This window comes from Panthera tigris, chromosome A2 (genome assembly GCF_018350195.1).
Source record: "Panthera tigris isolate Pti1 chromosome A2, P.tigris_Pti1_mat1.1, whole genome shotgun sequence".
Classification (NCBI taxonomy): domain Eukaryota; kingdom Metazoa; phylum Chordata; class Mammalia; order Carnivora; family Felidae; genus Panthera; species Panthera tigris.
Genome location: NC_056661.1, coordinates 147,153,289 through 147,176,672, shown reverse-complemented (window position 1 = coordinate 147,176,672; position 23,384 = coordinate 147,153,289). Strand labels below are relative to the sequence as shown.

At 43.6% G+C, this 23,384-nt stretch overlaps 1 protein-coding gene across 1 annotated transcript in view; it reads left to right on the top strand.

The window, feature by feature from the left end:
- The first annotated feature begins 334 nt into the window (after window positions 1-334).
- PLXNA4 (plexin A4) overlaps window positions 335-23,384 on the top strand; it is a 586,108-nt gene continuing 563,058 nt past the window's right edge. The window contains exons 1-2 of the mRNA XM_042972611.1: window positions 335-480; window positions 2,782-2,853. Of these exons, the coding sequence (XP_042828545.1) occupies window positions 387-480; window positions 2,782-2,853 (166 nt within the window). The 5' untranslated portion in view covers window positions 335-386. The remainder of the gene's footprint in view (window positions 481-2,781; window positions 2,854-23,384) is intronic.

Below are 23,384 nucleotides of genomic sequence, written 5' to 3'. Positions count from 1 at the left end.
AGAACACAGGGCTTCATGTCTCGGCATTGTTGCTCAAAAACTAGGTGAACTTGGTTAATCACAGCTGAGGCTGTTTCCTTGCCGACACACTGGGAATAAGATCTGCCTCCCAGGGTTGTTGTAAAGAATAACTGACATTGTTTATGCAAGTGCTTAGTTAAATAAAAATGCTCTAGACAAGTAATTTTTAGGTGTTTATTAGTATAGGAACAAACCCAAAAATTGTAACCTTGTTGGTATCGTGTTTTATCAACTTGGCTCCTGCCTGGTGCTCCAGAATCCACAGGCCTTTCTAACCTGACAAACAGCATCCTCACTCTCTAGGACTTCCTGGAGAGAAACACAGAAGCACCTGCTCTGCTGTGCCAGCCCCACCCCAGCCTGCCATGGGACCCACTCCATCCACATCGGAAGCCCCTCTGTGCAAGGACGCCCAACCGCTGAGCCACGAGAACGGCTGCTCCGTGTCTGTCCTGGAGGGTAAGAAGTAGCCAGAGCACCAGGAAGCCCTCAGTTCCCTTCCCACTCACTCTGTCAACACGTCTTCACTGAGCTGAGGCCCCGAAGGGAAATAGCACAATAGCAAACACTCAGCAGTAGAAACCATCCTCTCTCCGTGGGTGGGGCAGGGCGGGAACCACCAACTTCAGCGTCTCCATTTCTTCATCTGCCCAAATGTCTGATAATGCAGACAAAAGAGAAAATGTCAAACTTCTAGCCCTCAAGGGGCTTCATTTTAGTGTGGGAGGAAAGCCTCATACTCTAAATAAGAGCAAGTGAGGGGTGCCTGGGTGGCTCAGTCGGTTAAGCGTCTGACTTCGGCTCAGGTCATGATCTCACAGTTAGTGAGTTCGAGCCCCACACTGGGCTCTGTGCTGTCAGCTCAGAGCCTGGAGCCTGCTTCAGCTTCTGTGTCTCCCTCTCTCTCTGCCCCTTCCCCACAAGCGCTCTCTCTCTCTCTCTCTTAAAAATAAACATTTAAAAAAATTAAAAATAAGTAAATAAATAAGAGCAAGTGACTTTTTATGATGAAGTAGCTGCCATAAGGCCCAATGTGGCATCCACGCATAGATGCATGGCTACCTCAGCTGACCGTGGCCGAAGAACCTAACATCACAGCGTGCTGGTGGCTCAGCTCGGGATGCCATGACACCATACCATAGACTGGGTGGCATAAACAACAGGCAGTTATTTACTCACAGTTCTAGATTGCTGGAAGTCTGAGATTAGGGTGCCAGCATGATCAGGTTCTGGTGAGGGCTCCTTTCCTGGCTTACAGACAGCTGCATGCTCACTGGGTCCTCACGTGGTCTTTCCTCAGTGCACATGTGAAGAGAGAGAGAGAGAGAGAGAGAGAGAGAGAGAGAGAGAACTCTCTGGTGTCCCTTCTTATAAGGCCACCAATCCAACCAGATGAGAACCCTACCCTTATGACTTCATCTAACCTTAATTACTTCTTAGTACGGTCACATTGGGGTTAGGACTTCAAACATATGAAGGGAGGAAGGGGCACAACTCAGTCCATAGCAGATGGTAGTGAGGTCAAGGCTGTGCCTCGTGTTCCCAGGGGATCAACTGAATCACCTTGGTTCTAGCCACAGGTAGCATTCTACCTAGGTCTGCTCACAGCATGGTGGGGGGGGGGGGGGGGGCGGCGGCGGTATGGATTAGATGTAGACCATCCTAACCACTGGAATGGCAAAATGTTAGACCCCTAACTCTTTTAAACCCCTCACTTTGAAGGATGAGGAAATCAAAACTCCCAGAAATTAAGTGGTACTCTTGAGGTCCCACAATCCAAATCCTTGACTCCCGCAGGGACTACCACTTTAAAAATACGATTTCTAAAATCCCATGCCCATTTAGGGCACTGCAAACTACTCCCAGGGCTGTGCATTTCAGGCATCCCAGGAAGATACTCCCAATTGATCTTGCTTAATGTCAGGCCATTGTAAATATATTTTTAGCAGCCCCCATGATTAACTCTTAAGGCAGGGAACACCAAGCCCAAACTATTCTCTTCCTACTCCCTTCCCCTTTGAAGCTTCTGGAACCTCCAAGGAAACCCTGGGGCTTCTAGGACATAGGCAGGAATTCACTTATTCAAGTCCAACATCCTTCTTTGAGAGATAGGCCCAGAAGAAAGTCACTTGCCCAGTGTTACATAGGAAAGACAGGAAATTAGTGCCACACCTGGAACAGAACCAAGGTCTCCATTCAAAATCATGAATTCTTCCAGTCCAGAAGACTCCAAACTCAAACAAGTGTCAGAATCACTTTAACATAGATGTCTTCAAAGAATTCAATTCAGTAGGTCTACTGTGTGGCCCTAGTGTGGAGATTTTTATGCAACACCAAGTTACTGATGTGGCTGCTCTCACTATAACCAGGTGTTTGTGTTCACGATGTGCAAGCAGCTTTATTGAAGGCAGGAATAGGAGTCTCTGAGGCTTTCAGGCCAAGTTGTCATTGGCTTTTTATGTCCCTATAAGCACCATGGGCTCTATTCCTGCTTCCACCAACTGAAGGGTGATTCCTTGCAATAGTTTGTGTCTGATCCCTCAGCATCACTTGTTAGACTCATCCAGCAAGTTCCCAACACATTCCTATAGGTGAAATGTGTACATAAACAACAACAGGTGCAGGCAGGCGATCCCACTAATTATCACCATCTGGATGAATAGACTAAAAAAGAAATCCCCTAAAAATATGCGATGGAATTTTCCCCTTTTTGTTTTCTTATTTCTGGTGGCTTAAATGTTGTGTTTGGTTTAAATACAGGCATGATCCGACCACAAATATTATGGGCAGAAAAGCCAACACAGCAGACTCTGTGGAAAGACTTGCTTTCAGGTAGGACGTAAAAATAGTGCTCGCTGCGTCTGCAGGTGTTCCTGGCTCTTGTTGGAATGTGTCACTTTGCTCCTCCATAGGAGATCTCTGCAGTTAGTTTACTCCCGTTTTAGGGAGAAGTAATTGGGGAGGAAGAGGTTAGATGGCTTAAGGTCACAGAAAGTTGGTAATGGCATGTGAACATGTGGACGGCATGTCTTAGCTACAACCAGGTCTGGGCTTGGCGTCTGGACCCCTGAGGTGGGGCTGACAGGGCTGAGTTGTTGGCCCCTGGAATAAAGGAGCCAGGAAAGGAACTCCAGTCAAGTGGGCTTGTTTTTGTTTTGATGATTAATAAGGAGCCTTTGAAAGGTAATCATCTGTGTAAAGTACAGTCCAGTCCTGTGCAACGTCCTCTCAGCCCCCAGATAGTTGTTGCTACCTTTACGGTAATGGGGTGGGGAGTGTTGAGCTCAGCTGCCAGGGAACCCCCAGGGAGAGGTGTCTCTGATCAGCTGGCGCCCTCACTATTTGGGAAATGAGATTTTAATCCTGAAGATTCAGTCTTGGCAGATCGTCACGGTTTACATTTTGTTTCTGGGGACTCTGCGCCTGACCTTTTCCTACGTCCCACTGTCCTTGCAGAGAGGAGAACTGGGACTGACGTAGTCAGGAAATGAGGACAAAGTTGCCCGCTCTCCTCTCTTCCTGTAGCTCGGGAATCAGAACCAGGGCTGGTGTAGCTGGGGCGGGCGGGCGGGGGGGTGGGGGTGGGTTGCTGCCAATTCCATTTTGACCTGCTAAGCACCATGGGACTCAGAGATATAAAAGATGAGGTCCCTGCCCAGCCCCATCCCAAACGTCACAGGATAATGTCAGTCAATGGGACACGGGACTGGGTCTGCTCAAGCACAGTTCTGTGGGACCGCCAGGGTAGGAAATACCTTGTTGCAGAGGGATGAAGCTGGGGTTAGGCAGGGGTGAGCTGGTTTGTCCAGGTTTCTGGAATCAGACTCTGAAACATGGCAAACCCAGGTTACTTACAGAATCTCTTTATTTTATATCCATACAATATTGGTATGAAGACACTGAGCTTGCCTGTTTCTTTGAGTCTCCTTGCTTCTGCGGATGGGGTTCGCGCTAGGCTAAGCCCATTACCTATGAAAGCGAAAACATCCCTTGGGCCACTGGTCTCTCTTGAATGAGGCATTGGAGCCCTTGTTAAAGGCAAAACATTATCTGACCACGTTATTAGTTGTAACACCTTAGTTCCATTCAGCAAAGCAGATTTGCTACTTCCCAGCCAGGGCCCTGGAAGGACAAGACTTGGGACAGGTCTTGTGTTAGTTGTGAGATAGAGGGAGGGAACCAGGAGGGTGAACTGACCCAAGTGCCCCATTCCTGAGGTAGAAGGAAGTTTGCTGGAGGATGCTGGGCAGATGCTTAGCTGGGGTGGGAGGGGCCCTCCCACCTTGCCAGTGATGCCCAGAGTCTGCCCTTGGGATGCAGCGTTTGTACTGTTTATCCTTGCACCTGTGGTCTGTCTGGCTGAGCCCCCACACAGGTGGCCCACCTGTGTGCCTCCCTTGCATCCTCCCTCACCGCCCCTATCAGTCATCAGTACTGGCTTCTCTCATGTGACTCAAGTCCTGCCTGCTGCCATGTTCTCTTCAGTCTGGATCCTCTGCCTTCCAGCATGGGAAAACCGGCTCATGGCTAGAGCCCGTAAGGAGTCTTCTTTTGTAAAGCTTAAGCAGTCTCACCACTTGATGCAAATCTGGTGAATTCTTTCTGACACAACCGTGGTAAGCTAGGCAGTTGAAAGCAGAGGCATTTTAAAATAAGTGAAGATGCCACCGTCCGATGAGCTGAGGTTGCAATCAGCAGAAAGGAGTGCGTTGGCTAGTTCACTGGGGCTGGAAGGTTCGGGCTACCCCAGAATTGGTGCTAACCCCTGTAAGAGTGTACCAAGGAAGAAGGCCAAGGGACAAACCACAGCACCCCCTTGTGGGCCTCACACTGACCTGCCATCTCATTAAATGTCAGCAGTGGGTCTGGGGAGCAAGGAGTCCTCCCCAGTCCCTCTCCTGGACCCCTGAGACAAGAAGCTTTCATTTTCAAAAGTACTAGTCAGAGTTAAGAACATGGCAGGTGGCTATAGACTACTGCAGAGTTGAGTTGCTCCCTCTGATACGCCTGGGGTGGGTCTACAGTAAAGAAACTGAGTTTACACATAGAAAGGTCTAGCCTTTGCTCTCAGCTACTGGAAGCTGATCTCTACTGGGAGGTGATCTCTAGGCCCTTGGAATATTCCCCTTGATAGGAAGTGGAAGCCTTGAGCCACAGTGGACAATGTGATTTCTGATAGGGGATTTTGGCCATGTGGTATCCACTCTACTTCCAGAGGGGTCAGCCATGTTGGCAGTTCCACGGAGCCCCAGTGCAAACTCTACACACCAAAGCTCAGGCGGGCTTTCTCGGTTGGCAGTGCTCCGTGCATATGTCATACATCATTGCTGGGAGGAGTTAACGCGGTCCACGGCTCCACGGAAGCTCTGCACGTGGAAGCTTCCTGGACTCTGCCTTATGTGCCTTTTCCCTTGGCTGATTTTAAGCTACATCCTTTAGTTGTAATAAACTGTAACTGAATATAACAGCTTTCAGTGAGTTCTGTAGGTCCTAGTAAATTATGCAACCTCAGGGGAGTCTCAAGAACACCCCTTCCCCCCAACACTAACCAATTGCAGTTGGTAATTATGGAGGGGAGTAAAATCCTTTACCATCTGAAGGTCTTTTTAATGCTGGCTTTGTGACTCAGCTAACTGACTGCAGACAGACAGACAGGTTGAACCTAAGAAAAATCCAAGAAAAAAGTGGTGGAGGCACAGGCTCTTAGAGGCAGATGTCACAGCAGTGATACTGGGCTTTGGGCCAAGCTCACTGCATGACGGGCCGTGTGAGCTTCAAGTGCAAATACAAACTGAGCTAGCTGGGCTGTCACTGAAACACTTTCTGCTGCCAGGATGGAGAAATCCCAAGTAAATATGCAAGGTTAGAGTGTAATCATGGCCCAAATGACTATAGTGCCTCCTTGCTGGAGGGGAACTCTGATTCCTAGCGTTCAGTGGGCATAGCAGCTGGGTGGATTGGGGGTGGAAAGGTAGGTTGGTAACAGGAAGAAAAAGAATAAACAGGTGATGAGTCGGAAGCTGAGGATTTGGGTCCTAAGATTGTTACGGACTGGTCATGACCTTGGGCAGGTCATTGCTATTGCTGGATCTTTGCCCATTTGGCATCTTGCAAGCAGGTATTCATATGTTTTATAGGAAGATGGGATAGATCCAGGGAGGATAATGGAAGAAAATGAACATTTGGGTACTTTCTCTGTCAGGGGCCGTGTGGGGGCTGGACTTACTATCTTAATCAAGGTTCTTCATGGAAACAGAACCAATAGCACACACACACATACACGGAGAGATTGAGAAGCTTGTTGTAAGGAACTGGCTTACGGAATCGTGGGGACTGGCAAATCTGAAATCTGTGGGGCAAGCCAGCAGGCTGGCAACTCAGGGAAGAATCGATGCTGTAGTCTTGAATCTGAATTTCTCAGCAGGCTAAAAAACTCACATAAGTTTTCTATGTTGTAGTCTTGAGGAGAATCCTTCCTTTAGAAAAGGAATCTCAGTCTTTGTTCTTAAGGCCTTCAACTGATTGGATGAGGTCCACCCACACATGGAGAGTAATCTGCTCTATGCAAAGTCTACTCAGTTAAATGTTAATCACATCTTAAAAACAGCTTCACAGCAATACCTAGACTGATGTTTGACTAGACAACTGGGTGCCATAGCCTAGCCAAGTCAACACATACAAATAACCATCACACTTTTCCATTTAATGCTCACAGCAATAACGCAATGTAGACAGAAGTAGTAAAGCATAGCAGTGAGGCTGTCTAAGGTGTTTCTGGCTCCATTTTCACATGATACCATGCTGTATCTTGTACATAATCCCTAAGATCTTCCAACTGGATCATTTAAACTCTTTGTAAACCCTAACAGACCATTTTTCTTTCTGTCCCCACCCCCAAAAGAATTGTAAGTATTACTATCCCCTTCCTTCCTTCCTTCCTTCCTTCCTTCCTTCCTTCCTTCCTTCCTCCCTCCCTCCCTCCCTCCCTCCCTCCCTCCCTCCCTCTCTCTCCCTTTCTTTCTTTCTTTCTTTCCTTCTTTCTTTTCTTTTCTTTCCTTTTCTTTTCTTTTCTTTTCTTTTCTTTTCTTTTCTTTTCTTTTCTTTTCTTTTCTTTCTATCCCCCACAAGGTAATGATTTAGTAGGATCCGGGAAAGCTTATTAGTAGCCAAAGACTTGTCCTTGTGTCCAGCCTCTGATACTTACTAGCTTCCTTTAATCTCTAAATTTGAATCTCCACTGAATGGTTCAGGGAATGCATTTGTTCATTCAACAAAGTCTATTAAATATTTATGATGTTCCAGGCATTATGATGAAGCTTGGGGATGGAATATGGCTAAGACATATGGCTCAGTCTAGCCGGTCTTGAGAAGATTATGATAAGATGAGCAAATGTTTGGAAAGTGCTTTTGCTATTGTAAAATGCTAGCTCTAAATTTCTACATGCTCATTGTAGCCACTGAATGCACAGGCTTCCACAATCCTGCAGTCAAATGATGTAGTTGTACCTGCAGTCAGCATGGTTGTGACTCAACACTGCATGCATTCTGAGCATTTATTTGCCTAAAAGTTTAAGTATATCAATTGCTTAACCACCTGTAAAATCTCTGGAATCCCAGAAGAAATGCTAAAGAAAGATCTTAGCTGAAAGTCAACCATGAGCTTCACCAAAGAGAGGAGAGAATGAATAGAAATGAAGAGTGTCATTATGCAAGACCAATTTCTTAAAATGCCGGATGTTAATAATCAAACTTTCCCTAATGGAGAAGAACACAGCAGAAGAGATGTTACATTTGTGAAGTTAAAAACTCTTCTCATGCCTAAATGACTCACATTCCATTTGGGAAAATGCCCCTTTCTAAGGAGATGAATTAACTAGGTAAATTGCCTCATGACTGGAGAGACACAGAGCACCCTTGTCATGTATTCACCTGTAATGTCATGGATGAGTCCTTTTCTTAGGAGTGCAACCTTTGGGCTCAAGGGTTGTAACTGGAATGATAGTTTTACCCTGAAAAGTATGAATAAGTAAAATATATATTTTACCAGTGAAGACCAGTGCAGTTCCTTCATAAGTGATTTTGAAGATATTCCAATGGAGAGAAAAATCAGTTTTATCAGCTCATGTGGGCTCTGAAATAAAAGTGACCAGAAAGAGAGAAAGAACTTAGATGGGCCTGCAGAAGCCTAAGCTGTTTGTTTGTTTTTTTATATACCTGCAAAATTATAGGTTTTATGATGTGTGAATTTCATTGCTTCCTCTTCACCCCAACTTCCTGAGACCCCAGGGTGCTCACATTGTGCTCTGCTCCTGGTACTACTCCATTGTTCAGGTGATGGGAAACCGGGACAGTCATTGCTGAAGGATTATCTCTAGCTTGACCTGGAGCTGAAGCTTTGTGCCCACCCTCATCCGAGCAGGTCCTGGCCATGGCTGGACTGGTGAGGGCAGGGAAGGGAGGCAGTTTCCCTGGGGCTGGGCAAGGTCCAAGGGCTTACTCCATCTCTCAGAAGCGTCTTGGGACAAACATTTGCGGAGGCTGCAGAAGGGGGCGTAGAAAGGGCATTGCCATGGCAACCCCCAAATGTGTGCACTCCAGATCTGTCGATGACTCCCTCTCTGGCTTTGTGACTTTTCTGAAGGGAGGGGACAGATAATCGGGAATGACCTGGGGATATGAGTGAGTTTCCACAAGTCATCTTGTAGCCCACAGCCTAAACACAGTTCCCGGAGGAGGGTCCAGCACCAGGACACCACACAGCACATGTAAGCAGTGCTGCATCCCAGAAACAGTTTCCTGGTGCCTCTCAGTCTGTCTTCAAGGCCTGACCCAAAGCCCACTTGCTCTGAGGGGCCCGTGGCAGTCAACCCCCCATGGTTCTGTCCCTTCTCTGAATTCACTCAGCCTGTATGTTGGTACTGATGTGCATCATACTTGTGTAAGTAAGTATCCTTAAGGTTTCTCAGCTGTCAAAGGTTTCAAAGCTGTCAATATAGTAGTTAGCCTTAGTCTAAACTGTTTCTATGATAAATCATGTATGTAACCATGTACCGGTAGCATAGGAAGAAATGGGTGGAGTGAGCGGAGATCTGTGCTCAGGTGTAAGGAATAAATAAACAAGGAAAGGGGAGATCAGAGAGGGAGTCACCCAGAGAAGCCAGGTAGCTGAAGGAGAGGAGAAAGGGGTGGAGAGAGAGTGAAAGAGAGAGAGAGAGAGAGAGAGAGAGAGAGAAAGAGTGAGTGTCAAGGGATAATGGATCCCATGTGATTCTGGAAGGGAGGTAGGAAAATTAGAGGCAAGAATAATTAGGCAAAAGCTAAGTGTAAATAACATTGTTAGTTGCATCAAGGAACCGGTTTTGGTTTCGGTTCCTGAGCGTCAGGGCCTGCGGGATGGGTGGCCACTGAGAGCCTGCTGTGTGGGCCGCAAGGCACGAAGATCACTTCTGCTTTTCCTTCTCGTGGCCCCTTCCAGCCCTGGAGCTGCTGCCCACCAGCCCCTTGCTGGTGCCCATGGAGGCTGGAGGGACTGACCACAGCGTTTCGGAGCCTCCGCTCCAGTCACCGCTGTTTTTAACTTAGAAGAAGTTGGCCAACAGACCCTCAGAATGGCCTCAGCTGCCCCCCACTTGTCCCCCACAAGCCTGTCCATGCTGAAAAGACTTCTGTTTTCCTGGCTGCTCCCGGGCCACTGAGTTGTCAAAGCAGGCAGCTGTTGGGAGGTGTATTCGTCACGCACGTGAGTTCACTGGAGTCTGGTGTGCGTGGCCGAGCTTCCACTCTGTTCTCTCAGCTTTTTCCTCAGACTCCGTGGCTTGGAAGAGAGCTCTGGCTTTCATATCTGTATGATATGAAAACAAGATTCTGTATGTGCTATATATAGTTGTGCACAGGTGTTAGATAAGAAGTACATGTGTTATGAGTGTAAAATATGGTCTTAAGACACAGATGCATGAATCTATTTATTTCTAGCCAAGTGCATCTGTTTACAGATGACCCGGTGGTCCCTGCCCTGGTCCAGAGAATTAGTTAGGACCATTCAAAATGAACCATACTTGTCAACATGTTCTAAAAGCCAGTTAATAAAAAAAGAAAATGTCAAGTTGCTTCCACATTAATCTAAGTAGGATTTTTTTTTTTAAATGTACCCAATGAAAGTTATTTATGAGACAGTTTCTATCATTTTACACTCAAAGAATTTCAATGCCATCTCATTGCCTATAGTGAACAACCCAGATTCTGGCTGGTCATCCAAGGCCTTCTACGGTCTAAACCTAGCATTATTTATCTTTTAAGATATGGCCTCCACTGCTCATACCCCAGAGATTATTTTTGGTTGTATCCTTTTGACCATGTGAAAAATTCAGTTTCTTGGACAAATATATAATTGACACACACATCCATTTTGCAGATGGCTCAAAGCTAGAAGGGAGAGTGAATTCATTTATCAACTAATATTGACACCTAGGCTGGACTGGGCTTGGTTCCAGCACTGGGGATGTAGCAGTGAACAAAACAAAGCCTCTGCTGTCATGGAGCTTACATGCTGGAGGGGGAGACAGACTGACATGTCAGGTGGGGTAAGAATGGATACCAAGCAGCTTGTGACGGGGGTTATTGCTGGCCTCAGACAGCTTCTCTGATAAGGTGACCTTTGAGCGGAGACTTGTGTAACATGAAGAAGAGGGCCAATTAAGATTCAGGAGAACGGTGTCTTTAGGTAGTGGGAAGAGCAAATGCAGACTCTGAGGCAGGGGGATGCTTGGGAGGTTTGTGCCACAAGAAGACGCAAGAAGGCCAGTTGTGGCTGTGATGCGGTGAGTGGAGGTGAGAATAGGAAGAGGTGAGACTGAGGGGCAGCTAAGGCCAGATCATACAGAGCATTCTGGCCATGGTAATGGCTTTGGGTTTTACTCTGGGTGACATGGGAAGCCACTGAGATGAGAGGTACAGATGACTTATGTCTTAAATGATTACTTTGGCTGCCATATGCAGAAAGGGCTAATGTGGGCTTTGAGAGTAGAAGCTGGGAGACCAATTAGGAGAATATTCTAACAGTCTGGGTTTGGGACTAGGTGGTTTGGACTAGGGTGTGCATGGGAGTGGTGGTGAAAATGGTAAGACTCTGTAGATACTTTGAAGGCAGAGTTGTAAGGATCTGCTGATAAGTCAGATGTGGAATGTGAGAAGGGAGTCACTTTTTCCAAGGGTTTTGGACTGAGCAGTCAGGAAAATTGAGAATAGAGTCACTATGGAGATGGGGAGGAGAAGTTGGGGGGAGAAGTAAGGGTGGAGAGCTAGGGGTTCTATTTTAGATAGATTACATTCTTTTCTTTTTCTATTATTTTTTATTTTCTAAAGTGTTTATTTAAATTCAAGTTAGTTAACATACAATAGAATATTATTTTCAGGTGCACAGTATATTGATTCAACACTTCAGTAAAACACACATTGTTCCTCACAAGTGTACTCCTTATCCCCATTACTTGTTTAACCCACCTCCCCACCTACCTCCCCTCTGATTCCATCAGTATGTTCTCTATAGTTAAGAGTTCGCCTTGGTTTCTTGGTTTGCTTCTCTTATTTTCCCTTCATATGTTTTGTTTCTTAAATTTTACAAATGAATGAAATCATATTTGTATTTTTCTGACTGACTTATTTCATTTGTAATACTCTCTAACTGTATCCATGTTGCAAATGGCAAGGTTTCATTCTTTTTTATGGGTGAGTAATATATTATATATATTATATATATCACCTCTTCTTTTTCTTTTTTTTTTATTTCAAGTTTTTATTTCAATTCTAGTCAGTTAACATACATGGTAAAATTGGCTTCAGGTAGAATTTCGTGATTCATCACTTATGTATAATACCCAGTGCCCTTCCCAACAAGTACCCTCCTTAATGTGCATTACCCATTTAGCCCATCCCCCATCCACCTCCCTCCATCAACCCTCAGTTTGTTCTCTGTGGTTAAGAATCTCTTATGGTTTGCTTTCCTTTTTTCCCCCTTCCCCAATGTTAATGTGTTTTGTTTCACATATAAGTGAAGTTATATGATATTTGTCTTTGACTGACTTATTTTGCTTTGCATAATACTCTCTAGCTCCATCCATGTTATTCTAAATGGCAAGATTTAATTCTTTTTGATGGCTGAGTAATATTCTGTTGTGTATATAGTCTACATCTTCTTTATCTGTTCATCAGTTGATGGACATTTGAGCTTTTTCCATGGTTTGACTTTTGTTGATAATGTTGTTATAAACATCGGGGTGCATGTGCCCTTTCAAATCAGTGTTATCCAATTATCCTTTGGATAAATACCTAGCAGTGCAATTACTAGGTTGTAGGATAGTTCTATTTTTAACTTTTTGAGGAACATCCATACTGTTTTCCAGAGTGGCTGCATCAGTTTGCATTTCCACCAACAGAATAAGAAGGTTCCTCTTTCTCTGCAAGATAGGTTACATTTTAAGATGCCCATTCTGTAGTTAAAAATCTTCAGCAGGCAATGGGATAATATGATTCTGAGATTCAGAGGAGATATTAGGATGGGAGAAATAGTGTTGGGAGTTGTTCAGTCTATAGATGGCTTTAGGGAGCTAGGTAGATAAAGAAGGAAGAGGTCCAAAGACCCAGCAAAGACTCAGAAGGAACAGCCAATGGGATAGGATGGAAACTGAGACAGATTTTTGTGAGGAAAGAAAGCATCCCCAGGAGGAGAGAGTGATCAATCAACTAGGTCAGAGGTTGCTGAAGACAGAGACTTCACCATTGAATTTAATGTTGTAGAGGTCCATTGCTATATAGAGTTTGGGTTTCGAAAGTCCCCTACAGGCCAAAACTGTTATGACCAATTTAATAGGTACTTACACATGGGTTCAAATGGTCAGGTTTTCATGTACAGGATTTGGAAGATGTGGCTTCACAACTGTTCATGGGAAAGGGTCTATGATTTAAGATCCCAAGTGCCTTATGAACCACTATGTGATGGGGATGTCAAAAACGCCACACTAACACTGACTTTGCCACATGACCAGAAGCACAGCGTCTAGACCAATGCGATTTGCAGTCTCTCTGAGAGGTCCATGGCCAGAACACAGGTGCATGTGTTTCTTTACTGAGCCCCACACTTGTAAAAAAGAGGGACAAACCAGAGCACCTTTCGCCTACTGCGAAAATTTGTTGAAGAACTAAAGGTGTTCAGGAGAGTATTTAGCCATTTGAAGGCCTGACCTGTGGAAGAAGGATCATTCTTCCTTTTATAGATGGAAGGTAGAAGTTAAAGGGGGAAGTATTTCAGCTCTCTATTTCTGTATAATGAGCCATCCCCAAAATGTATTAGTTTAATACACTGATTTATTATTTCTCACAATGCTGTGAGTTGATTCGGTGGTTCTTCTGCTGGTTTTGCCAGGGCTGATACAACTATAGTCTGATTGTGGATTGGCAAGGCTCTGGGCTCAGCTGGCTCCCTCAGACCACTTGGTCTTGAATCTTCAAGGAGGTAAAATTGGACTTCCTCCAATGGTGATGGCAGTGATCCAAGAGGGTGAGCCCAAGGCACAAAGACTTGCATCATGTGTATCCCATTGGCCAAAATGAATTGTAGGGGCAAGCCCAAGGTCAAGGTGGGGAGACAGTATCAGTATATGAATACCAGAGATATGATTCACTGGGGCCATTAGTGTAAGATCTCCACTGGCAGATTTTGACTTGATATGAGAAAGAAGCTTTAAATAACTGTAACCATGCGATTAGGTGCCTTATGAAATAGTTGGTTTAGTGATGGTAGAGATATTCCAATTCTAATTCATATGTTTGTTCTTGCACTCATAACATTTTATTAAATATCTATGATGTGCAAGATCGTGGGTTAGATAGTATGGGGGATAAAAGATGGATAGAAAATGAAGTCTTTGGAATGACTTTTACAGACCACTGGGAGAAATGAAAAACAAAACAAAGAAGGAGAGACTTACAGATAAAGTACAGTAAGCAAGCAGAGAAGAGAGAGAAGTGGCTGAAGTCAGGATGTGGAGGGTAGAGGAGGCCTCTAGAGTCTTTACGGGAAAGATAACATTTTAGTAGAGGGCTGGGAGTTAAGCTAATGATTATCAAGTTCTTTTTGCAAGGCAAAGCACTAGGTTCTGTGTGAATGTTTTAACCTTTAATCTTTATGGCAACTGCATCATTCTCATTCCACAAATGAGAACTGGATATCAGAGTGTTTGCAGATGAATTAACAGGCCAAGAATGTTGGTCTGTGTTGTCCAAAGTCTGTATTCTTTACAGGAAGCTAGGCTGCCTCTGTAAAATTATCATGGACATTACAATTCAAAGATATAAAAAAATTTTTTTTTCAGTGATTATTTATTTTTGAGAGACAGAGAGACAGAGCACGAGCAGGGAAGAGCAGAGAGAGAGGGAGACACAGAATCTGAAGCAGGCTCCAGGCTCTGAGCCATCAGCACAGAGCCCGATGTGGGGCTCGAACCCACAAACCATGAGATTGTGACATGAGCTGAAGTCAGACAATTAACTGACTGAGCCACCCAGGCGCCCCACAATTCAAAGATTTTTAAAGTACTTCACATACAAAATTTCATTTGAACCTCACAACAAATTTGAGGAAAATACTATCCCCATTTTATAGATGAAAAAACTGAGGCTCAGAGAAGTTAGGTCAGACAGATATGGGAGTTTTGCATTAACTCTTCCCTTTGTCTGCATTGCTGTTTTCCATGACTTTATGTAGCTGGCTCCCTCTGTCATTCAGATTTCAGCTTAAATGGCACCTTCCCTCATCACCAAGTCTGATGTAGCTCCCAAGTCCTAGGCTCTCACATCATCCTATTTAAATTCTTTATATAGCACATGTCATTTTTGGAATGATCTGTGTGCAAGATTTTTTTTTCCCCTCTTTTTTCAGTTCTGAACTTGACTTCTGTAGTTTCATTATGACGTGCCCTGCTTGGAATTGGTTGGGTTTCCTGAAACTAGGAAGTGTTGTCAACTCTGGAAAATTCTAAACCATTAACTTTCAAGTATTTTTTCTTTCTCTTTCTAGTTACATCTTTTGTAACCCCAATTATACTTAAGTTGTATCTTTTCATTCTTTCATTTATGTATCTTAATTTTATTTTTATCATTTTTTTCTTTTTTCCTGATGCATTCTGGATAAGTTTTTAGCTATATCTTCCAATGCAGGTGTATATTTTTCCTGTGTCTAATCTGCACTTTAACCCACTCCAATGAGTTTTAAATTTCATGTTATAATTTTTGTTTCATGAAGTTATATTTGGTTTCTTTAAAGTAAGTTTGTTCAACTTTGATAATCTTTTGCTCCTTCATAACACTGTGAATTCCCTCTTATTTTTTAACCATGTTAAAAATCTTTCTCTGATAATTCAATACCTGTAGGTCCAGTGGGTCTGATTCTGCAATTTATTGTTTCTGTTGACTCTGACTCGTATTGGCTTGTACTTCCCATGTGTTTTGTGATTTTGTTCTTCATTTGTGAAAATATCAAGATGTCTGAGTTGAGGGTCCATTATTTCAGAGAAAATTTGTATTTGAGATGACGATAACCCTGGCTATAGATCACTAGGAAATACAGTTCTCCACAAGGAAAATGTCTCTGTAGCTTACTCATTCCCATCAAATTGCACTTTTTTATTTTTATTGTGTCTGATTGGTTCCCTTATTTTGCTGCTAGCTAAGCCATACTTTGAAATGTGTTCTTTGTTTTACCCAGCATTTTTAGGTATTCTCTACTGGGAAGATATTCTCTCTTCATTTATTCTAACATATTGCCAGAAGCAAAAGCACCTCTCCTTTTCCCACAATACACTGTGTGGCCTCCAAGCTTGACAAATAGTTGCCAGAGATGTAGCAAAAAGTCATTTCTATTTTGAACAATGTTACCAGGATCCTATTCTCCTGATATTAAAAGTATCCCTCTTTCCTTCAGCTTCTCTCGCCATAAAAGAAACCAAAGGTCTTAATATAAAATGAAGGGATAATGCTGCTAGAACACGATAAGAAATGGGAAGAGAGGTACAAGAACAAGTTGGAGATAAAGATTGGAATCAGATCAGGAAGGGCTGTTGTGGGGAACTGGGTTTTATTCTAAGTCAGATGGGAAGTTATTGAAGGGTGTTAAATAGGGAAGGGATGTGAACTAATTTTATTTAAAGAATATAATTGAAAGTAACAAGTTGTTGGAGAGCAGAAGTGGGAAAACGGAAACTATCACAGTAGTCCAGATAAGAAATGGAGGTAGGTTGGAGGGGCATGATGATAGCCATGAAGTGGCTGAGGTGTCAGCCACGAGGTGACAAAAATGCGGATGAGTGTAGTATCTATTGTCGTATAACTAATTACCCCCAAATTTAGCAACTTAAAACAATAAATACTTGTATTATAGAGTTTCTGTGGGTTAGGGATCTAAGATCAAGTTACTTGGCTATTTCTGGCTTAGGGTCTCTCATGAGATAACAGTCAAACTGCTAGCTAGGGCTATAGTCATCTCAAAGCTTGACTGGGCTAGATACTCCACTTTAAATCTTATTCATGTGGTTTTTGGAATGCTTAGTTCCTTTTTTGGCTATTGGCCAGAGGCTTCTGTTCCCTACCACTTGGGCTTCTCCAAGGGCTGTTTACAACATGGCAGCTTGCAGCTTGATTCCCCCAGAATAGGGGTGGTAATGGGGAGAACAAGATGGAAGTCACAGTCTTCATAACCTAATCTCTGAAGTAACATACTATCAATTCTGTCATCTACTATTGGTCATGGAGACCAACCAAGTACAATGTGGGAAGGGACTATACAAGGATGTGAATACCATGACAATGGAATCATTGGGGCTCTTCCTGGAAGCTGCCTACCTTAACAGTTATGAGGTCTACTTTGATTGTAGAACAAACAGAACATTGCTGATGAATTTGGTGAGACATATGAGGAAAAGAGAGAATATCAGGATGGTTCCTAGGCTTTTGGTTTGAGCTGCTTACCACAATGAGAACTATTGGAAGAGAAACATATTAAAGGTGAGGAGAAATTAAGAGTTGTACTTTCAGCTTGTGAAATTTGCAAAGCCTTTTAGATATCCAAGTGGACATGTCAAGTAGGTAGTTTGAATGAATGATTCTAGAACTCTGGGTAGAGCCCAAAACAAGAGATTAAATTTGCTAGTATAGCCTATGGCTAGGATTTAAAACCTAGGCACTAGATAAGATCCCTTAGTTGCAGTTCTTGACCTTAGTGGATTAGGATCATCTGAGAAGCTTCAAAAAAATTTTTACACCAGGCTATTCTCCAAATCAACTAAATCCGGGGGTGCCACCCAGCCATTGGGATTTTTAAAACTCCCAAATGATCCCAATATGCAGCCATGGTTGAGAATCCTTGACAAGGGAGAAAATGCCAATGGAGGAAAAAAGGAAACCCAGGACTCTTGCATGTGTGTAAGGGTAGAGGATGATGTGGTGCTCCAGAGAGAATTATGGCAAAAGACACAGCTCATTTTGCAGTGCCTGAGAATTGGTTAATTTTGTGGTTACTGTGCCACTGAGCCAGTAACCAGCTGGGGACAATAGTTTGTGTACTTCACGTGCAAAGGGCTATCATCTGTGGCCAGTGGAGAGCCTAGGATCACTTTGGAATTTCAAAATGTAAAAAGTTGAATACACTTATTCCATTTCGTCATGCAATCAGACTTAATTAGACCCAAAGTATTTACCAAGTATTTCTCTGGCCTTCTTAATTAGGGATAAAAGTTAAGCAAATTTGAACCTGACACTCTTTAAAGGGTGGATGATTCTGTGCAGAGATGTGGCTTGATTCCAGCTGGAAGCTTCTGAAGCCAGGCTGCAAGGGGAAAGAATTAAGTGTCCAGCCCAGTTCAACTTCAAATTAACAATTATGCCACTCTTTGCATGCAGAAAGAATTTGGCACAATCCAGTGTTGAGTAGGTGTTTGGAGGTATTTTTCCATCTGTGGAGATTTGTGCATTGAGAGATCTCTTTTTTTTTTTTTTTAATTTTTTTTTAATGTTTTTATTTATTTTTCAGACAGAGAGAGACAGAGCATGAACAGGGGAAGGGCAGAGAGAGAGGGAGACACAGAATCCGAAGCAGGCTCCAGGCTCTGAGCTGTCAGCACAGAGCCCGACGCGGGGCTCGAACTCACGAACCGTGAGATCATGACCTGAGCCGAAGTCGGCTGCTTAACCGACTGAGCCACCCAGGTGCCCCGAGAGATCTCTTTTCTAAAATTGAGGGCTCTATGTATTACTTGCCCCCTCTGTGTTACTAGTATACCTAAGTGAGCTAAGAGAACAATGGCTTGCAGGTATGTTCTCAATCCTGCTCCCTGAGACACTGAAACTGTGACTTTGATATCATTAATTAAGATTCTAGGACCTTTTTTGTTTTTGTTTTTAGTAGGCTCCACTCCAAGTCCAATGTGGGGCTTGAGCTCACAACCCTGAGATCATGATTGCCCTACGGTGCCCCAAGGACTCTTGACCAACAAATCAAACAGGTCAGGTTTATAACTATTGAGTCCTTTGGAAGTACATAGCATATTACCTTACCCTATACAAAGCTGTCACTTTGTCTATGTTCCTATTTTTATTAAGGTCATTAAGGGAGCCCTAAAATACTCTATAGTTGGAGTACAAAATCCTCAGTTCAAGATTAGCTCTACCACTTGTTGGCTGTGACCCCTAGGGCAAGCCACTTAGTCTACAAATCCTTCTCCCCCTCTGTAAAATGGAGAGGATCCCTGCCTTACCTCTTTCCTGAAGTCATTGTCTAAAGAGAAATGAACGAATATAAATAGTCTTATCGTCCTGATGTAAAGACTGGCTGCTCTTACCATAACCCCTCCTTCTGGGCACATGTAAAAGCCACTCATCTGCTTTGTATGTCTGCTTTGTCTTCTCACCGTCAAGCCTTTTTTTCCTTCCAAGTCTCAAGGCACAAACCTCACATTTCTTCATGAAGTCCTTGATTTACCCTATCTCACTTGGATCATTTTGTTTGTTTGTTTGTTTGTTTGTTCTTCTATAGATGTCTTAAATTTGTCCCAAGTGTTCATTCCAAATCTCATTAGATCGTAAGTTTTGGGGGTGGTTAAGGACTGGAGATTTCTTCCAGCTTTGCATCAACTGATGTATATAAAAGTTCTGTCCATCACTGTGGACTTCTTCCTACATCTGATTTATATTTCTCACTGATCTTCACAAATCATGATCACCCAGAATGCAATCCAGTTTGAAATGTCTGTAGACATTTTCCTTCATCAGTTCTTCCTTTGTTAAAACAATTCTTGGTACCAGAGTCTTAGTGATAATTGGCTATAAGCCAGCGAGGGAGGGGATGGAAACATTCCCTTTTGCCTTTTGTAAGCAGGAGCATGTCTTTATCAGCATACTCTGCTGAGATTTCAACATCATTCTCCTTCCTTCTCTTTCAAGTTGTTCCAAGCCCAGTGACATTCGAAATGATGAGTCATTGTCTAAATGTGGAGACCATCATTCTGCATGCACGTCCCAGGCTGTGATGGGAAGCATGACTCTGACCTCATGGGGGAGGGCATTCCGAAAATGATCCTCTGTGAACTTGAAAGTGGCATAAACCATGATCTGATATTTTTGGAACCTCCACAGGGACGAGAGGACTGAAGCTGATGTTTTATGGATTTTACATAATAAACCTATATCGTAGGCTTCTGTGGGATAGTAGAAACCACATCATCCTGGAAGACAGGAGACCTGAGTTGGGGTCTTGCTCTTTCACTAAGTAGTTGTGTGATCTTGGGTGTGCCATGTCCCCTCTCTGGACCTCAGAGAGGAAGCAAGTGGAACTGGATCATCTTCATTTCCTTAAAGCTCTAAATTTCTACCGAGTGCTATGAGATCATGCGACCCAATCAACACGGACTTTGCAATTTTTTTCCTGACTCATAATGTTTCTGTTGATCTAGAGAGGTGGGAGGGGAACTATTCTGGGGTAGCTTTCCGGTTGTCTCACAGATACATATGCAACAGTGAAGGGATCAGATAGTGAAGGGATCAGAAACCAGAAGGTGGTAATGGGGAAAGAGAGGAAAGAAAAACAGAAAAGAGGATGTTCTGGTGTTTCCCTCCATAGTGCCATTTTTTCTGGTGTCTTAGTAGATTTCTGGTCATTTCCAAATGGTCAAGGGTGGTTGCTGATGGCACTGACTGCCTGTGCTCTCCCCAAATTCTTCTTTGTTTTTTAAGTTTATTTATTTATTTTGAGAGAGAGAGAGAGAGAGAGCGAGCACGAGCAAGGGAGGGGCAGAGACAGAGAGAGAGAGAGAGAGAGAGAGAGAGAGAGAGAGAATCCCAAGCAGGCTACAGAGCCATCCCCAAATTCTTACGTTGAAGTCCTACTGCGATGGTATTTGGAGGTGGGGACTTTGGGAGGTGATTAGGCCATGAGAGTAAAGCTCCCGCAATGGGATGAATGTCCTTACAGGAAAAGGAGCGTACTAGCCCATTCTCTCTCTGCCACGTGAGGCCACAGTGAGAAGATGACTTGTGTCAGCCAGAAAGAGGAACTTTTACTAAGAACCCAACCGTTCTGGCACCCAGCCAGCCCCCAGAGCCATAAGAAATAAATGTTTGCTATTGAAGCCACCCATTCAATGGTATTTGCTGTAGCAGTCTGAGCTAAGACACTGATAACATCCAAAACATAGGGTGGGAACCTGTTTCAGCCCCAATTCAGGGCTGGAGTGACCCTCCCCCTCCCCGCCCCCACCACATCACTCTGTTTCAAGGAAAAATGTCTGCTTGGAGAGGCTGAATCTAACTGCCCTTGGACCCCCATGTTGCACCCTATTCCTCACATGCTTTTAAAATTAAAACTTTATACAAAGGTACCATTTGGCATAGCTTTCTGCAGCTTGCTTTCTGTGTGTGTGCATGTGTTATGCATCCGTGTTGGTTCAAGTGGCTCAAGCTAGTTCATTTTAACTACTACATACTTTTCCATTGTTAGAATGCGACTGTGTATACATTCTTTTGATGGACATATATGTTGTTTCCAGTCCCTTTCTATTAAAAGCAAAGCTATGGTACACATTTTTAGTCCTATCTCCTTGAGCACATGGAGTTACTGGATCAAAGAATATGTAGACCTTCAATTTTTTATTGCCAAAATGCTCTTAAAGGGGTCACACGAATTTATACTCTCACCGGCACTACAGGAAAGTTCTTATTATTCCAATCCTTGTATCCACGCAGTATTTTCCAGACCTTTTAGGTTCTGCCAATCTCTGATATAAAGGGCATTTAATCTGCTTCCAGATTTTTAAGGGAATGATTTAAACATTTCAGCATTAAGTAGGATGTTTACCATAGGTTCTCGACAGATGTTGTATATTAGATTGAGGAAGTTACTCGTCTTTTCTATGATTTTTTTTTAAAAAACACAAATGGCTATTGAGTTTTATCAAGTATTTTTGTTCTGCGTATCTAGAAGTGATCATCTAACATTTTATATAATCTTCCTAATGATATTAGATCCGGGTGACTGGTTTGATGGGAAATTGAGATGAGGTAAAGATTCTTATTAAGACAGATTCCTTCCAGGTTTTCAAAGCATCAACCTGCCACAGAGCATCTCAAAAGTCACCTCCCACAGTCAGAAGGCTGGAAAGGAAGGCAGGTATTGTCATGTACCACAAGTAATCCATCATGTGGCAAAGTGGGGGATGTGCTAGGGTGTTGTCGTAACTGGAGACTATTACAGCATGCTTCACAATGGGTTGTTTGAACAATATACGATTATTATGGGCCGATGCCTCTGGCTTGGATATATTTTTGTTAAGGTGAAATTTTCTTTGTAATGGAGTTGGTTATAATAGGATTTGATGTCCATCCATCTCACTTACCCATTCTCCCTCTGGCGGCTGTGATAGCCTTGCTCCCTGTGCAGCAGCCAGCCCAGCTGTGTCTAAGGAGCCAAACGTGCCTCTAATTTGTGACCAAACGCTCTCCAATGGGGCTCTCCTCGTAAGCCCCAGATCTCTTTGATTTAGCAAATGTTCATCCATCATGGGTAACTCTCCTCAATCTGCTTTCCCAAGGTGTTTATGATCTCACTTAGCTCATCTCCCTCTGAACCCTCCCAGCCTATTTAGACACGATTCGAGCTTGTCACACATTGTGGATGAGGAGCGGTTACGTCCTGGAGGGTTCTGAGTTTTTGCCCCTGGCTGGGGTGAGCGCCCTGTCTGCCTGGGTGGAACAGTAGTCAGTTCTAGGATGATGCTAACAAGCTTCATGTCACAGGTTTTGAGTAGAGGCACCTCTGCCAGCTACCTCACGACAATATTTGGAGCTTAATAAGTTTGGCCTAGAAGAAGGGTGTTCATGATGCTACAAGGCACCAAATCACCACTCCAGCCTGCAAGATTCACAGGACATCCCCCCATGGGCATTGGTTTGGTTGAACTATCTATATGCAAATTAGGAATTCCTCTTCTCCTGGAGTGCTGTATTAAGTATATTAACCTCATCATGCTTTTCTTTTTCTTATTCTGTACATGGACTGGTTCTGCAAGAAGTTACAGTATGGGCCATTGTTTATGGCATTCCACTGGAGGGGTGTTAAAAGGCCCCCTCACCAGATATATTTCCTCTGCCGAAGTGCCTGGGAAAATGTGACTGTCATGGTTGGGGGACATAAATCATTGTCACTCTCAGGCTATGATTACTTAATTAATAAGCTTAGCTAGAGAGTCGGGGCTCATAGGAAGTATAATGCAACGTTTATTCATTCATTCATTCATTCATTCAGGAAACTCTTAATAAATAGTGAGCATGTGCCCATGTTCTGTGAGGTTCCAGTGAGCCAAAGATGTGCTGGTGTCCTGCTGTTGCATCCTGCCCCAGAGGAGCACATGGCCCCAGCATGTCTCTGAAAGAGCATGGAAAGAGTGAGGGCCTTGGAATCTTGTACCAATCCTCTACCAGATCTGAGAGCCGGGTGAGCCAGGGAACCTCTTTGGGTCACGATTTCCACATTTAAAATTTTAAAGCGGAGAAAGAGTAGAACAGCTCCCTGAAGTCCCTCGCAGTCCTGGCCTGCTAAGTGTAGAACGGGACTTACATTCACCTGGTTCCCACATCAGCAAAAATCTCCCTTTCCCCTTCCTTGTGTGTCATCTGTCTGGTTCTGTCTTCTTCTTCAAGCAGGTCACCATTGGTGTTAGTACTTGTTTATCCTTTCAGAGATTAAAAAAAAAAAAAAAGAAAAAAAGAAAAAAAGGTATGTACTAGCCAATTGAAATCTGTATTCTTTATCCCTTTTTCATGTAAGG